This window comes from Kogia breviceps, chromosome 1 (assembly GCF_026419965.1).
Source record: "Kogia breviceps isolate mKogBre1 chromosome 1, mKogBre1 haplotype 1, whole genome shotgun sequence".
Taxonomy (NCBI): Eukaryota; Metazoa; Chordata; class Mammalia; order Artiodactyla; family Physeteridae; genus Kogia; species Kogia breviceps.
In genome coordinates, this window is record NC_081310.1 from 115,946,020 (window position 1) to 115,963,488 (window position 17,469).

Genomic DNA, 17,469 nt, shown 5'->3' on the forward strand with positions numbered 1-17,469 from the left:
ATAATATTGTTTATAAAACTATTAGTGTTAAGCTATTTCTTGCTGACAGGTTATGGGAAATTTTAAACTTTTCAGTATTCTTAAAATAACTAAAGGAAATCTTGTATATTAAATTATATCATTGACTTTATTTTCATTTTAGTAGTATGTCAACAGAAAATGTTATGGACTTAATGTGTCATAAAATCACTCTGAAGAATCCAGCAGATAAGTTAGAAAATTCTGCCCTTCCATTGGTTTGTCTATATTTAATTCTCCCATACTTGTATAAGGATTTACTTGTAAACAAATGGATAACTTACATAATAGGAAATATTTGAAAATACGTACCATATGGATAATTGCCATTTTCATTGACTTCCTAAGGTTTTAATTATATAACAATCATTTAAGTCAGTATTTATTGATTGATTGATGGCTAATGTATTCATCTTATATAGAAATCAGACTGATAACATTATTAACATGTTACTTAAAGGAGATTTTGATAGGGTCAGCAGAGGTGTTCCAAATTATTCATTAAAGAATTGCTGTGCTAAGCACAATCCTGCACTGATCATACAGAGATAAAACGTTCCTACCTCAGGGAGTTAAATATCTATTGGAAAGGCAGTAAGAATATGTGATACAGTACAGATTTTGGGTGTTTTGAGAGTGTAATGACAAACACCATTTTAAGTAGTCTCAATAACATCATTTTCCTTCTACGTAACTGTATCAGCATTCAGTCAGAGAAGCAGAACTACTAGAATATATGTTTATAGGGTAAGGGATTTGACTTTATGCTGTCGTGGGAGCTGGTTAAGCAGTCTCTGTAAGCTCTTAATCTTTGTTTCTGATGAAGGAGCTTGACGTGCATGGAGCAGGCATTTAAGAAGGGAAGGTGGATGTGAAATGGGAGCGGGTAGGAACAAGTGGAAACCACAAGCACGGACTGAAATCCTTGTCAGTTTTTGTTACCTCAGATCTTCATGGTATGATTGTCCTGCAAAACCCCAGGCCTTTCCTCACACACCTGGTCCAAAGGTTAGAGAAGCTGAAGGATGACCTAGGGAAGGGTTGGGAAGTTATAGGCCTAGCTACAATTGGTGAGTCAACAGATTAGCACCAGTATGTATAAGCCACAAAGTTGCTTCTTTGCATTCACAAAGGCACCTAGGCTAGGCATGAGGCTGTGAAAGTCCTCTGGCCCGTCACTTCAGAATGAGAACAGTTTCATCTGGGTCTCCTCATAAGGTTATCAGATCCAAGCAGAGACTGACAGTGTGCCCTATAGTCCCCAGAACCAGGGAGCCAGATGAATGACATCCTGTACTCACAGTAGCACTTACAACATGTTACGGATAGCCAACACGATGCTCTGCCACCTGGTCATTACTGTTGCAGCCAGCTGTAGAGCATATGCTACTCCTTTTGGACAAGGATGTGCTGGAGGAGTTTGTTTACCTGTGCCCAAGGAGCATGGTATCACAACCCAAAGTGAAACCGGTCAGGAATGAGAAGGAGGTAATAAGCTGAGCAGGTTTCCTAGAGGTGAAACTCCAGACTACAGCCCCAAATTTCTACCTTCAGAATACCAGAAATTGGTGGATGTGGTTTGGTATGTACAAATTGGCTGCATGGTAACTGGTTGTGCAGTCTCAAGAGTATCACAGTTATTTTTTAAATGCATGGTATGAAAAAGTTCAATTGATTTGAAGTATTTTTATTTACTTTTTTTTTTTTTTTTTTTTTTTTTTTTTTGCGGTATGCGGGCCTCTCACCGCTGTGGCCTCTCCCGTTGCGGAGCACAGGCTCCGGACGCGCAGGCTCAGCGGCCACGGCTCACGGGCCCAGCCGCTCTGCGGCACGTGGGATCTTCCCGGACCGGGGCACGAACCCGCGTCCCCTGCATCGGCAGGCGGACTCTCAACCACTGCGCCACCGGGGAAGCCCTGAAGTATTTTTGTATTAGCAAAAGAAATGGATTACATTTGTCAATGATAAAAGGGAAAAATGTTGGATTCTTTACTTCTGTCGTAAATTTTGTAGTGACCGTAAAAAAAATTTCTAATCAATGATAACTAATAAGAATCTGAAGATCATTCCATCAGGTGGCCAATTACCTAATTCACTGGTTATTCTTAGCATCATTCATGGTAGAATAACCAGATATCTTTCCTGATATGCTGAAATACGAAGTAGACAGTATCACCTGTGATGTAATCTAGCCAGACGTATTTAACCTGAATCAGGATTTAAGATGTAAATTCCAGTTTCCAGGAAATGCAGGAGGTAGAGGGACATTATAAATGACACCAGGGGAAGTAACTAAATTAGGGATTATGCTTCCATTTATTGGGTCATAGTGTTTTTCATTAAAATTTTTAATGTTCTCTGTTACGGTCCTGTACCTTTTTTTGTAAGATTTATTCTAAAGACTTTCTATTCTTTATTAAGATTATAAAACGTACCTGACTTAAAAGTAAATTTTCTGTTTGTTGGAGTAAGAAAATTAAGATTCAGATTCCTGCAACTTTGTTGCTGAGCTTAAATGCAATTAAGATGCAAAATGCTGTAACATTTGCTTCCAGTAATGGTAGACTAGGTAATTCAGACCAACTCTCCTACTGAAGAAATTTTTCACATCTGGGTGAAATATAAAACATATCTTTAAAATATTAAAGCACCGGATGGCCCTAGAGATTGTCATACTGAGTCAAGTAAGTCAGACAAAGACAAATATATCGCTTATATGTGGAATCTAAAAAAATGGTACAGATGAACCTATTTACAAAACAGAAATAGAGTCACAGATGCAGAAACCAAACTTAGGGTTACCCGGGGGAAAGTGTGGGGGAGAGGGGAGCATAAATTGGGAGGTTGGGATTGACATATACATACTACTATATATAAAATAGATAATAAGAACCTACTATATAGCATGGGGAACTCTACTCAATACTTTGTAATGGCCTATATGGGAAAAGAACCTAAAAACAGTGGCTATATGTATATGTATAACTGATTCACTGCTGTACACCTGAAGCTAAAAACACTGTAAATCAACTATACTCAAATAAAAATTTTTAAAAAAACTGCCTAACCCAGAAGTTTTGTAATTTTAGCTCCTACAGGTAAGGATATGTTACATAATTTGTAGATGGTGTGAAATTAAGGCTTTTTTGTTTTTCATATGAATTCCCAATTGTTTCAGCACAGTCTACTAAAAAGATTATCTTCCGCCCCCCCAAAAAATAGAATAAAATAAAATAGATAACTAAGAAGAACATACTGTATAGCACAGGGAACTCTACTCACTTCTCCATAATGACCTATATGGGAATAGAATCTAAAAAAGAGTGGATATATGTATATGTATAACTGATTCACTGCTGTACAGCAGAAACTAACAACATTGTGAATCATCTATACTCCAATAAAAATTTAAAAATATTAAAGCACTAAGAGATCATGAGAAATAATCAGATCAAGAACTGAGAGACAGTGGAAATTCAGACAGGTGAGGTTAGCCCTCAGGACCATTTTTGTTCTGGGAGCATTTGCCCATCTGAAAGAGATGGCTAAGACAGTCATGTTTTTTGGTCGCTTCACAGGGCTAGAGGAACAAAAGATGGAGTCCAGGACCCATCAAGAATAGAGATCCTAGTAAACCACCACTGCCTACCACCACCACTACCATACACACAATCAGCTGCACTCTGGGAATAAAGACGAAGACAGAAATAACCAGCCCTTGGGAGCTCCCTGGTGGCCTAGAGGTTAGAATTCCGGGCTTTCACTGCTGTGGCCTGGGTTCAACCCCTCGTCAGGGAACTGCAAGCAAGCTGCGGGGCGCGTCAGGGAACTGAGATCCTGCAAGCTGCGGGGCACAGCCAAAAATAAAAACCAGTCCTTAATGAACAGTGTCCTGCTGTGAACAGATGACCCAGTAAAAACTCAAGCCCCGAACTTGAATTAAGATGATCCTGGATTGCTGGTGCCCCCAGGTGGCTGGCAAAAGCAATAAAAGAAACCTTGTTTGGAGGAAGATAACGTGATTCTAGACTTGCACTCCGATCACTACGTTACGTTGTGTTAAGACTCCATCTTAGCAGGCTGGAGAGAGACTCTCCTGCTGGGCTTGAAGAATCAAACTGCCAGGTTGTGAACTGCATGTGGACAGGACCACATGGCAGGGAACTGCAGGTAGCTTCTAGGACCTGGAGACAGACTCTAGCTGACAGCCAGGGCCCTCAGTTATACAGCTGAAAGAAAATTTATTTGTCCAGCAAATAGGGGAAGTGGATTTTCCCCCAGTCAAGCCTCTGATGAAACAAAGCCCCCCCCCCCCCCCAGCTAATACCTGAACTGCAGCCCGGTGAGACCCTGGAACAGAGAACCCTATTAAGCTGTATCCCAGCCTCTAACCCACAGAAACTGTGATAAAAGAAATGTGTACTGTTTTAACCATCTACACTTGTGATAATTTGTTTTACTGCAATAGAAAACTGATAACAGCAAGGATCCCTACCATTTCCACGCGGCATGATTTTTCCTGATTCACCCACTGTGGGTTCCCTTTCAGGGGGTCCAATCCAATTTCCCACTTTGGTGCAGGCTTTAGACTTGGTTTCCTGACCCCATACAAGGCCTTCAGACCCAATCTTCAGGTCACCAAAAATTGGTGGCTATTCCCAGAGCAAACCTTAGCTCCAGGTCTCACTCAACTCTCTTTCTGATCTTTGAGGATTTCCAACGTCTAGTTCAGCCTGCATTTTTAAATTATGGTGTTTCAAATGTTTTATCCAACATTTGTTGGTGTTCTTTAACAAGAGGATCTCTTTAAAAGATCTAATCTGCTGTAGGTCTAGAGATTTCCATTCACTCTTTAACCCACTGAAGTCTTACTCCCCACCACTACTACACCTCAAGCTGCTTTAGCAAAAGAGATCAGGATCTCTTCATTTCCAAATTCAGTCAACTCTTTCCAGTCCTCATCTTACTCAGCCTCTCTCTCAGCAGCACCTGTCACTGTTGGCCACAGCTTTTCCTTCCTTCTTTTCCTCCCTGGCTTCTAGTAGCATATGTATGCTATTACTGCTGTCACTGTTTCCTTGCAATTTCCTTAGCTGACTCCGCTTTTTCTGCCTCCCTGTTAAATAGTGGTATTCCTCAGAGTTCTAGGAATGTTTTATTCTCATTCTACAAACTGTACCTGGGTGATCTTATCCATCCCCATGGCGTCTATTGATACTATCCCGTGTATGCTGATGGCTTCCTAATCTATACCTCAGGTCGTATTAGACAGGCTAGGTTAGGTTTAAGTGAGGTAAGAATCTATCCCAAAATCTCAGTAGTGTAACATGAAAAGGTTTATTTCTTGCTCACACAGAATCCACTGCAGGTCCAGGTGACCCTCCAGAGAAACTATCCTCCATATGGTGACTCAGTGATTCAGCTTTAGAGCTTGCAAGCTCACCTTCTCATCACAAAATCTCCATAATAACCCTGAAGGGGAAGGGGTCAGAGGAGGTCTTCCTTAAGCAATTAAATGCTTCAACTAAAAGGGAAATACATCACTTTCATTCACAGTCCATTAGCCAGAGCTTATCACATGGCACTACTAAACCAAAGTGAGGCTTGGAGGCCAGGAGGAGAGGAGCTCTGGTTAGGGGTGAGAACTGGTACTCCCTACCACACAAATCTAGATCTCTTTCATGAGCCCCCAACCTGTGCATCCAACATCCCTCTCGACATCTCTACCTGAATGTTCTATAGGCACCCTAGACTCAATGTGTACAAAAGTAAATTCATTCTATATGCCCAACCCTACAACCCCCTTCTGTATTCTCACCATCAGTTGGTGATCCAAGGCAGAAACCTGGGAGTTATCTTGAGCTCCTCTCTCCCCCTTACCTTCCTCTCACAACTGAAAAAAGACTAGATTCATCACCTTTTTGCCCTACCTCCTCTTCCCCACAGCCTGTGCCTCTCATCAGATCATCCCTGTTTCTCATCTAGAACTCTGCCATACTAAAGGATTCCCTGCCCACTGTCTGCCCCACCGCCCCTCACCAGTCCCTCCTACACTCTGTTGCCCAAACCCAAATGTAATCATGTTACATCCTTCAGCACTGTCTCCATTGCCTCTAAGGTGAAGTTTGTCTAGTGTCCTCCACCATGTGAGCTTGTCCTTCCTCTACAGCCTTTCTCTTTCCATTCACCATCCGCACCCACCCTCATTCCCTGTAGCACCAGTGATGGTGAAATACTTGCATTTCCCTGAACATCACAAACATGACAAAGCATGTGTTTGCTCATGCTGTTCCTCTGCCTGGAATACGCTTCCTTCCTCTGTCTGCCTACAAAATGTGGCTCATCTTTCAAGATGCGACTTAAACATCATTTTCTCTATGATGCTTTTCATGACACCCACCCTCCCTCCTTATTGTGCAACCTGAACCCTTTCTCTTTGAGTCCCACTCCATCCTGTATGTCTGACACAGCATCTACAACATTCATTACACTTACTTACTCCCGAACTTAACAGTATGTTTGGGTCATAGTAGGTGCTCAGTAAATGTCTGATTAATTAATTCTCACTCTAAGTCTGGAACTACTGCTGTTTCCTTCTCTGGCTGCTCTTCCTCCTCTGCCCTTTGGTGATATCTATGATCATAGTCTTTGACTTTTTATCCTCCCTTGTTTTTTCTACCACGCTCCTAAACATCTCTCAAGTTCATTTACATTTCTTTGTCTCTCCACTGCTACCTACCACCCTAGTCCAAGTTACTATTATCCCTCAACTGGATCACTGTAATAGTATCTTAACCAGTCTTGTCATGTCTATTCTGGCTCCCTTCCAATTTATTCTCACCCCCCACCCCCCAGTTTTCGTGATTGTTTAGAAAGCAAGTCTGATCACATCACCCTTGTTTGAATACCTTCAGTGCAGATAAGGCCACCTCTCTTGTCATAAAGACAAAAGCTCTCAGGGAACTGGTCCCTGCCTGGTTCTTCAACTTCATCCCCATCATACTCCATACCCACCCCCAGCACCCCAACATCACCTCACACACTTCCTTGCTCTTTCACACTAGCTTTTTTTCGGGGGTGGGGGGTGGGGGGCACTTCCTGCCCTCATTTCTTGCACAGAGCTTTTGAATTTCAATGTTCTCTTCCCTTTGATCGTTACTACCACCACCAGCACCACCCACCCCCATCTTGGCCTAGTGGAACTCCAGCTCACAAAAGATTTTGGCTTATTCTCTTCCAAGAAACTGTCCCTCGTTCCCTGTATCATAGGCATATACAGCCAGGAATCCTGCACAAAAGGCTGTGTTTTTGCCCACCATTATGTCCTCAGAACTTAGAACTCAGTACATGGCACATAGTAAACGTTCAGTAAGCAATTTTGGAGTGAATGAACAAATAAATTCTCTTGGCCACTGAGATTCAAACACTTGGAGTAATCATGGACTCATTCTGCTATTTCATTCCCTGTATTCAGGTCCCAAGTCTTAGAACTTCCACTCTTATTATACCTGTGGATGCCTCCCCATTCCTGATGCTCCCGCCCTTATTAAATACCTGAGATATTGCCATACTCTTCCAGCTTATTTCCTTGTCTCTTTCTTTACCCACAATTTATCTTATTTGATGTGATATAATCTTCCTTAAAGACCATGTTTATCATATTATACCCCAATTCAAAAACCTTTAGTTGTTCGTCATTAATGCTTAAAATATATTTTTTGCTTGGATTTTAAAGACCTCCACAATATGTCTCAAATGCAACTATTTTCTATGTCTCATCCTTTACCAAGGCCCCACTCTTGAACCATGCTGATATCCCAGAAATCCATCACTCAACACTCAGCAACCAATCCTGGGCTTGGGCATTTCCTCACGCGGTCCCTTTCTTCTCCCCCATCCACCCTCCAGGTCTCCCTGCACACAGGCCTGCCTGATTCTACCAGTTCTGCCAGCCCTTCCCTTCTTCCAGGCCTGCGAGTTGCTCTGCCCTAGGCTTGAAGCTGTCTTCCCCAGGCGGTTCTTTGCCCGGCCAGCTCTTTCTCATCCTCTGGTTCTCAGGGTATCGCTCCTTGGACAGGCCTTCCCTGGTCATCCATTTTATCTAAAGATGTTCTCCCATCATTTACTCTCCGGCATGGCACTTTGCTTCTTTCCTTCATGGCCCGTAACACATCGTGATTAATCTGTTGTTTTCTTGTTTGTCGTTGCTCTTCTCAATTAGACGGTAGGCCCCGTGAGGAGCTTTTCTGCCTTCTCTCTGAAGTACCCACAGCACTTAGCCCGCTGCATGGCCCACTGTGTTTATTTAATGAGCATATTTATTAATATTATTTTATCGATAAATGTTTACAAGGTAAATGATTCGCCTTCCCTTTGAAGAGATCTCCATAATCTTAAAACACTTAAAGTCTGTCCAGCCTGCACTTAACTCTTAACACCGTTTGCTCTTTGTTTTTCTTTATCAAGAGCATTTCCCTGGCTAGAATAAATGGGACTATGACATGCTTGATGACTATGACATGCTTGATGACAATGATAATGTCACACCACTGTGACCCCTACTCTATCTGGCATGGTGGTCATATATTCAGTAAATACTTAATTAGAAATAAACTTATCTCCCTGTGTTCTGGCATTCATGTGTCAAAAGATATAAAAGCAGCTCTCTGCTTATGGAATTAAAAACCTACAGTGTTGGCCACAAAGAGGAAGTCTGCCCTGGAGTTTGGACAAGATCTTTGTGACATGCAGCTTGATGTAGCAGTGGCAGTGGCAGTAGTCACTATTTCATCATTCTGAAAAATAAGGGTGGTAACAGAAGCAGCAAGTCAAAAGTTCAGTCTTAGACAATGATGTCTTAGGACCAGACTTTTTTTTAAAAGGTAAACGTGTTTGGGCTTCCCTGGTGGCGCAGTGGTTGAGAATCCGCCTGCCGATGCAGGGGTCACGGGTTCGTGCCCCGGTCCGGGAAGATCCCACATGCCGCGGAGCAACTAAGCCCGTGAGCCATGGCCGCTAGGCCTGCGCGTCCGGAGCCTGTGCTCCGCAACGGGAGAGGCCACAGCAGTGAGAGGCCCGCATACCGCAAAAAAAAAAAAAAAAAGGTAAACGTGTTTACCCCATGCTTTCAATCTAGATGAAATAATCACCAAAAGAAAATGCTACCTAATTTATCGTGGTTTCTGTAACTTTTTTCTTTTTAACTTTATTTGATGGGGGAAAGGTTGTATTTGAATGGCTGAATTTAGTTGGTAGATTTTATGGCCGTCAGTAAGGTTCACCAATGCCGGACAAAATGTGAAAAAGTATACATATATAGCACTGTTTCTATTTTAATTTATACTTCTATCAAATGTTTGGAGTGTCGTTTTCAAAGGGAATGTGTTTCCTGCTTTTTTTGGCCTGGATCTGTAAGTAACTATTTCCCTGTGGCATCATGTGATGGTTTTGTCTTTCAGGGTGGGGGACTGAGCTTTTGTTTCAGATGGCTGTGCTAACATTTCTTTGGGATGATTGTAAAATCAGAGCCACTCATGTGAAGGTTAAGATTTTATGGAAACCTATGATCCTCCCCTCTTCCACCTCCCCAGTGGTATGGTCTAGTAAAAGTTCATAGGATATGTTTATACTATGTTTAGTGCAAACATGTATTTCAATATTTTAAAAATACTATATAAATATTTTACAGTGCTCTACAAAGAGCACCGTTGACTTTTAAATTAGAAAAGGAGCAAAAAGTGCTAGAAAAATTGTTGCCACTGTTGATTCTACCATGGATGGTGGACTTTCTATTCTCATGGCTCAGAATTCTCACCAAATTTCCCTGTTGGCACCTTTCTTGTTATCTTAGATTACATGCTCTTAAAAAGTTTGTTTGATTGTAAGGCACTTGATAATGTTGCTGTTGCTGTTCTAACTGGTACATGGCAATGAGGTGTCCTTCTCCCAATCCTATCTATGTCCAAGGACTTAGAAACTGATTCACTTTGGAGAGCTGAACAATTAAACACAAATGATTGATGGCCTTTATTGTCTAAATTACCTTAAAATACAGTAGATATAGCACAGCCAAAAATTCTTATCATGGGTTTGCCTAAGTATAAAGTAAAATTGTGGGCTCCTAAAATGTTTTGTTATTTGATTTTGTTTAAATAAAAGTGGGAATAATTTTTATCAACAAACAGGAAACTGGAAAAGCAAGCTATAGTACATAGCTATAACAGAAAGACCTATCACCACTAAAAGGCTTAAATAAATTTTCAGTAAGATGGGAAAATGTTTATGGTAAAAATCATAGTAAACAAAACAAAACAAGGAGATATGAAAAAGTATCTCAACTAGCTTTTAAAAATGCATGAAGTACAACACAAAGGAAATACACTAAAATATTAACAATAGGTAGTGGAAGTTGGAGTGACTTTACTTTTCTGCTTTTAGGTATTTAATACTTTTTAGTATAAATAAATGAGGGAAATACGGAAAGCTTAAGGTAATAGAACTATAGCTTAGATCAGGGCATTTTCACACTCGAAAATATAATGTGTGAACAAAATAGAAGTGTCTGATGCAGGCTAGAGGAAGAACCTTCAAGAACAAGTTAGTCAGTTTATCCAGCACTGCCAGGGAAGAGTGAAGCAAATGCATCAGACCTAGATGGCACTCAGTGTTAAAATCAGCCATTCTGCTTCTATCATACTTCAGTTCGATGTTTATCAAGCAAAATTGTGGTTTTAATTGGCTTCCTCATACATTTTGATAGAATGCACTGGTTATACCAACATGTTTCCTATGTTATTCTAGTTCATACATCAGTCTCCTGTGAGGTGGTTGGTGTGAGTCAGTTCTGGAGCAATCAGTCAATTCTTGGTGCCCTGATATGATCAAATGTATGAACCTACAAAGCTGAGGACTGCCTGCTGAGCTACAGTACTCACACTGTAAGGTATGTGACCACTGATCTCACTAGAACACCCACCCACCACTTGCCTGTCTCCCACATTACGGCTCTAATTTTAAGATCACAGTCTCAGAAATGGCCACTCTGCTGCGTCTCCTTTCCAAGCTTTCTAAGAGGTACCTTTTTTAATTTTCAGGAGAAAGCAACATGGGAAGTAATATTTCCAAGCTTGAACCAAACAATAGTAAGTCCGGGACAGAACCCATTACCTGCCTCACTGCTGAGTTAAAAGGGACAGGAATCACTGGAAACTGCTGAAGGGCTGTAATGAGACATTTCCGAAGTTGGAAAAATCAGATTTTACCATGATGCAGGGTCTAATGCCAAGAAGAGTGAAAAGGGGAGCAAGGAAGAATTATCTGATCCTCCAAATTTGAGTAAAGGGTGTCTCTGTGCTCAATATTAGACCATCTGGGTAGTTTACGAGACTCTGGCTCCCTTCCCTAACTGCTATTTTATTTGTGGCATAAGTATTAGGAAAACTCACTAAGGCTGCCTTTGGCTAGCCACTGTTAAAAGCTGCCCTGAAAAACAAATGAACAAAAAAAGGCAGCAATTCCCAAGGTCAGATTCACCAGGACTTTGGGAAATGCTAGTTCTGGGTTTCACGTTTGGTTCTTTACGCCCTGGCCTTGAAATTCTCTGCTTAAGTCCCAGGAAGCATTTGTCCCTAGGGTCTTATTAAAATCTTTAAGGGAGCACCCTGCAATGTTTTTATCAAAGGGACATATGGGGCTGCAGAAATACTAGGCTCTTCTTTCATTTGTGTAGCTGATTGTTGTTTAAGTTCCTGATCTAGTTTTCACGTTAAAGTACACAATGTTCTCTCCTTTTGAGGAGCTGTAGCCCTATCGTTAGTCTCCACTGGTTGCTTGGATAAGGTGGGGTATGTGGGTGCCCTTAAGCTGGAGAGAGACGTGGCAGATGCACTAATGCCCTTTGTGTTCTCTCAAAGACAGACAAAGCACCCACTCCACCGCAGCCCCGGCAGTGACCTCTGCACCCTGCTTCTCTGGCCACCTCGATGTTTCTTAACCTGGGTTCCCCCAAGCCTCGAAAGATTCATGAATTCCCTAAGCTTATAGGTAAAATTTGCTGTGTGCAGTCCTGTGAATATTTTTTGTGTGTGTGATATGCGGGCCTCTCACTGTTGTGGCCTCTCCCGTTGCGGAGCACAGGCTCCGGACGCGCAGGCTCAGCGGCCATGGCTCAGCCGCTCCGTGGCATGTAGGATCTTCCCGGACCGGGGCACGAACCCGTGTCCCCTGCATCGGCAGGCGGATTCTCAACCACTGCGCCACCAGGGAAGCCCCCTGTGAACATTTTTAAGGGGGAAGAGAGCCACAGCTTTTATTGAGACCTCAAATGGATCTAGAACCACAAAGCCAAAAGTTGAAAACCCGGGGTTGAGATTGAAAGTTAACTAACCACTGTGAAATTTATTGCAGGGATTTACCCATAGGTGGGAAAGGTTACCCTCTGGTCTTTAGGAAAGGACTTCAAAAAACCCAGCGGGTCATCTGCTCATTTTCTTCCCCACAACAGCAAAGACTATTTGGTCTTAACCTTTCTTGGTGGGGTTCTACTAACACTGCTGCTTATGGCCCTTGTCTTCCTCATCATAAAGAGCTACAGAAAATGTAAGTCTCCAAGAGCTGCGACAGCCCTTCTTTTTCTGTCTTCGAGAATAGAGTTAGCTTTAAGGGGGAGTAAAATTTGCATAGCCCACCCTCTCTACAGACCAAGGACTCAAATCCCTTTACTTCTCTCCTGGCCCTCCCCACCCTCCACCCCGCCCACCTCCAACACCTCCCCCCCACCCCATCCCTTCACCCAAGATTGAAGAAAGAAGCTTCCAATTCCTCCAGGCCCCATTGGTGAGACTTGTCCCTCTTCTTCCTGGCACTTGTGGCAGGTCACTCCAGTCCCCGGGCCCTGGATCCTCACTCAGTTCCTCCAGCCAAGGTAAGACGACCACGCTGTTTCCTGGATATGGAGGCCTGCTGCCAGTGGAATTTCCTTCTATCGACTAGAGTAGTGTTATTTCTCTGGACACTGGGCAAGTGATTCTTTGAAGGGCTCTTCTGATCGCTTTAAGTTGCTTCTAAATGTCACTTGCTTCTAAGAGACACCTTCCTCCAAACTGAACTCACTCATTCCTCCTCCTTCTTCCTGTGTAGTTTTCAGCCCCAGAGGAGGCACTCGCCTATGCCAACATGACTTTCAAAATCTCGAAAGAAAAGAGCAATCACCTGACCGTGAACCATTCTGCAGACTCGGACTCTGTTGTCTATGCTCAAATTAAAGTGACAAACTCACCTTGCCTTTCCAGCGAGGTGTGAGTCTCGTTCCTCTCATCTCAGCTCCATTGTCTTCATACATCACTTTCCCTTTTAACAAATTTTGGACTACGACCTGGGTGAAACCACAGTCGGAGTTGTCTGGGTGTGATCGGGCAATGCTAGCCAGCAGTTTTGAAGACCAAGTGTCAGTCTTTTTCCGGGCCTGAGAAAAGATTGCTGGCCCTCCCACTTGGACAGACAGCCAGTTAGCCCCTTGAGGGCTGAGACTGCCTTTCTTGTCCCCTTCCAAGTATGTGGAGTATTCCCTCAGCATCATTGATCAACTTGGGACAAGTCAACCAAATGAACAATCTAGATTGGATTACAAATAAAAGCAAACTCTCTGCAATGCTGGCTCCTTCTCCATCACTGGTGTGTCTTTCCCCATCACCTCCAGAGGTGCAGAGCTCATCCACAGCCAGAAAAGCCTAAGGAGGTGATGGTACTCTGGAACTAACTCAGGATCGATTGGGGCACAGGTCTCAAACTCTATCACTAACTAGCTGCCTTCATTCATTGCGGCAAGTATGTTAAACTTTTTTTTTTCTTTTTTTTTTTTTGCGGTACACGGGCCTCTCACTGTTGTGGCCTCTCCCGTTGCGGAGCACAGGCTCCGGACGCACAGGCTCAGCAGCCATGGCTCACAGGCCCAGCTGCTCCGCGGCATGTGGGATCTTCCCGGACCAGGGCACGAACCCGCGTCCCCTGCATCGGCAGGCGGACTCTCAACCACTGCGCCACCAGGGAAGCCCTAAACTTTTGAAGCTTCAATTTCCTAATCTTGAAAACAGAACTAATAACACTTATCTCTTAATGTAAGAATAAATGAGATATCATATACGTAAGTACTCTATACATCCCAGAGCTCTACGCAAATACAAGGTCCCTATTGGCTAAAGCACTATTCAAATGTGGATGTCCATCTCCTTTCTATAGCATATGATATATGCCTAACACTCTATGGGAGCTAAAGATTAATCTAAACATTAACCACCTCTGCCAAATCCCAATGAATAACCCCATAGACGATCCTAGTAAAAATATGAATAAGATTATTTTTTACTAGGTAAGATTATTCTAACTCTCCTATGTGAACAATAAACAAGAAAGCAAATCCAGGAAAATTCATAAAAATAAATAAAATATGGGAAGGCTGGCCTTAACAGCTAACTAAAAGTACTGTTTTCTTAAGAATGTCTAATTAAAACATGTTAAAGGTTCATGAATAAATAAATAAAGGGATAAAATAGAAAGACCAGAAACAGACCAAAAATACATGTGGAAGTTTAGAGTATGATGAAGATGGCATATCAAATCGTTTGGGGGAAATTAGTTTATTCATAAATGGTGTTGAGACAATTAAGTAACCATGTAGATGAGAATAAGAACAGATCTATATCTTACTCCTTGTATCAAAATTCCAGATGTGTCAAAATTTTTTTTAAAATTGTAAAAGTACTGGAAGAAAATATGGGAGGACTTTTAAAACAACAGAGTGGAGCATGACTTTGAATGCAGGTCACCTGTTCAATAAACCAGAAAAGACTAATTAGCTTGACTTACAAAGTAACATTCAAAAGACAAAAGACAAATGACATGTTGGGAAAATACTTGCAGAGCATCTTGTAGACAAAGGGCTGATTTTCTTAATCTATTAAGAGTTCCTATAAATCAACAGGGAAAAAAATCAACAACTCAATAGAAAAGAAAAAGGACAATGGATAATGTTGGGCTAGTCACAGAAAAGGAAATATAAATGCCTTTAAACATATGAAGAGAAACTCAACTTTACTCATATTAAGAGAAGTCATAATTAGAACTACAATTAGATGATATTTTTCATCAATCAGATTAGCAAAATTCAAAAAGTTTGCTAACAAAACATTTGGGCAAGTTTGTGGGGAACTAAGACACACATATACTACTGGTGGGAGAGTGAGTTGACACAACTACAGTGAAAGGCATTTTGGCAACAGCTAAGAACATTTCCAATTCTATTTCTAAGAATGTATCCTACTTAAACATGTGGGAAGTCACCTATGTAATTTGAATTGCAGCATTCATCAAACTGACTAAAACTTAGTGAGTCTTGTTATACTCCAATCACTATTCTGAGTGCTTGGCGTGTGGTCATGGAATCCCCACAAAACACTTGGAGGTTACAGTTATTATTATTCTCACTTTAGATACAAAAATGGAGGCACAGAGAGGTCAAACAACTCGCCTGAGTTCACACTGTTACACACTATTACTGAGTTTGCACCTGTATTTGTATTTATTTAGTCTGTCTCTAAAAGAAAACACCACTAACTGATTTCAGTAATTGCCCCTGGGGAGAGGAACGGGATAACCGAGGGACTGAGGGACAGGGATGGGAGGAGGTATGCTTTCCCTTAAAAACATTTTTGTAATTTTTGAAGTTCTTCATTTACCTTGTTGAGGATTTTCAGGGAGCCTGATACCTAGTGTTCACATTTCCCATCTGAATTCTAGACCAACTGAGAAATAAGAGGACTCAGGAGATGGAGAACAAAGTAGTATCTTTATTACAAACATAGGAGAATATAAGCATAAACCATAGCTGCAGAGAAGTGGGCTTCAGAACCCTGTACTCCATGCACCATGCTGAGGCCCCGCCCCTCCCGGCAACCCAAACAGAGGCTCACCTGCCCCCAGGAGTTGCAGAAGAGACCATGTGCTCTTTGAAACCTGCACACAAGAGATTTAAAAATGAAGAGGAAGGAGATTGGCTCAAGATGGCAGAGTAGAAGGACGTGTGCTCACTCCGTCTTGCGAGAGCACCTGAATTACAACTAACTGCTGGACAATCATTGGCAGCAAGACACTGGAACTCACCGGAAAATATACCCCACATCCAAAGACAAAGGAGAAGCCACAGTGAGATGGTGGGAGGGGCATAATCACAATAAAATCAAATCCCATAACCGCTCGGTGGGTGACTCACAAACTGTAGAACACTTATACCACAGAAGTCCACCCACTGGAGTGAGGGTTCTCAGCCCCACGTCAGGTTTCCCAACCTGGGGGGGTCCAACTATGCGAGGAGGAATTCCCAGAGAATCGGGCTTTGAAGGCTGGCGGGATTTGATTGCAGGACTTTGACAGGACTGGGGGAAACAGAGACTCCACTCTTGGAGGGCACACACGAAGTAGTGTGCACATCAGGACCCAGGGGGAGGGAGCAGTGACCCCATACGAGACTGCACCAGACCTACTTGCTGGTGTTGGAGGGTCTCCTGCAGAGGCAGGGGGTGGCTGTGGCTCACGGTGGGGACAAGGACACTGGCAGCAAATGTTCTAGGAAGTGTTCCTCCGTGGGAGCCCTCCCAGAGTCTGCCATTAGCACCACCAAAGAGCCTGTGGCCTCCAGTGCTGGGTCGCCTCAGGCCAAACAACCAACAGGGAGGGAACTCAGCCCCACCCATCAGCAGAAAAGCGGACTAAACTTTTACTGAGCTCTGCCCACCAGAGCAACACCCAGCTCTACCCACCAACAGTTGCTCCTATCAGGAAGCCTGCACAAGCCTCTTAGATAGCCTCATCCACCAGAGGGCAGACAGCAGAAAAAATACAGTGGAGAAAAGAAAACCTCTTCAATAAGTGGTGCTGGGAAAACTGGACAGCTACATGTAAAAGTATGAAATTAGAACACTCCCTAACACCATACACAAAAATAAACTCAAAATGGATTAAAGACCTAAATGTAAAGCCAGACACTATTAAACTCTTAGAAGAAAACATAGGCAGAACACTCTATGACATAAATCACAGCAAGATCCTTTTTGACCCACCTTCTAGAGAAATGGAAATAAAAACAAAAATAAACAAATGGGACCTAATGAAACTTAAAAGCTTTTGCACAGCAAAGGAAACCATAAACAAGATCAAAAGACAACCCTCAGAATGGGAGAAAATATTTGCAAATGAAGCAACTGACAAAGGATTAATCTCCAAAATTTACAAACAGCTCATGCAGCTCAATAACAAAAAAAAAAAAAACCCAATCCAAAAATGGGCAAAAGATCTAAATAGACATTTCTCCAAAGAAGATATACAGATTGCCAACAAACACATGAAAGAATGCTCAACATCATTAATCATAAGAGAAATGCAAATCAAAACTACAATGAG

At 42.3% G+C, this 17,469-nt stretch overlaps 1 protein-coding gene across 1 annotated transcript; it reads left to right on the plus strand.

The window, feature by feature from the left end:
• Window positions 1–12,320: 12,320 nt before the first annotated feature.
• C1H1orf162 (chromosome 1 C1orf162 homolog) lies at window positions 12,321–13,666 on the plus strand. The gene is made up of 3 exons (XM_059074519.2): window positions 12,321–12,615; window positions 12,891–12,940; window positions 13,156–13,666. Exons 1-3 carry the CDS (start codon window positions 12,576–12,578, stop codon window positions 13,315–13,317), a joined length of 252 nt encoding a protein of 83 aa, XP_058930502.2. The 5' UTR covers window positions 12,321–12,575; the 3' UTR covers window positions 13,318–13,666.
• Window positions 13,667–17,469: the final 3,803 nt, after the last annotated feature.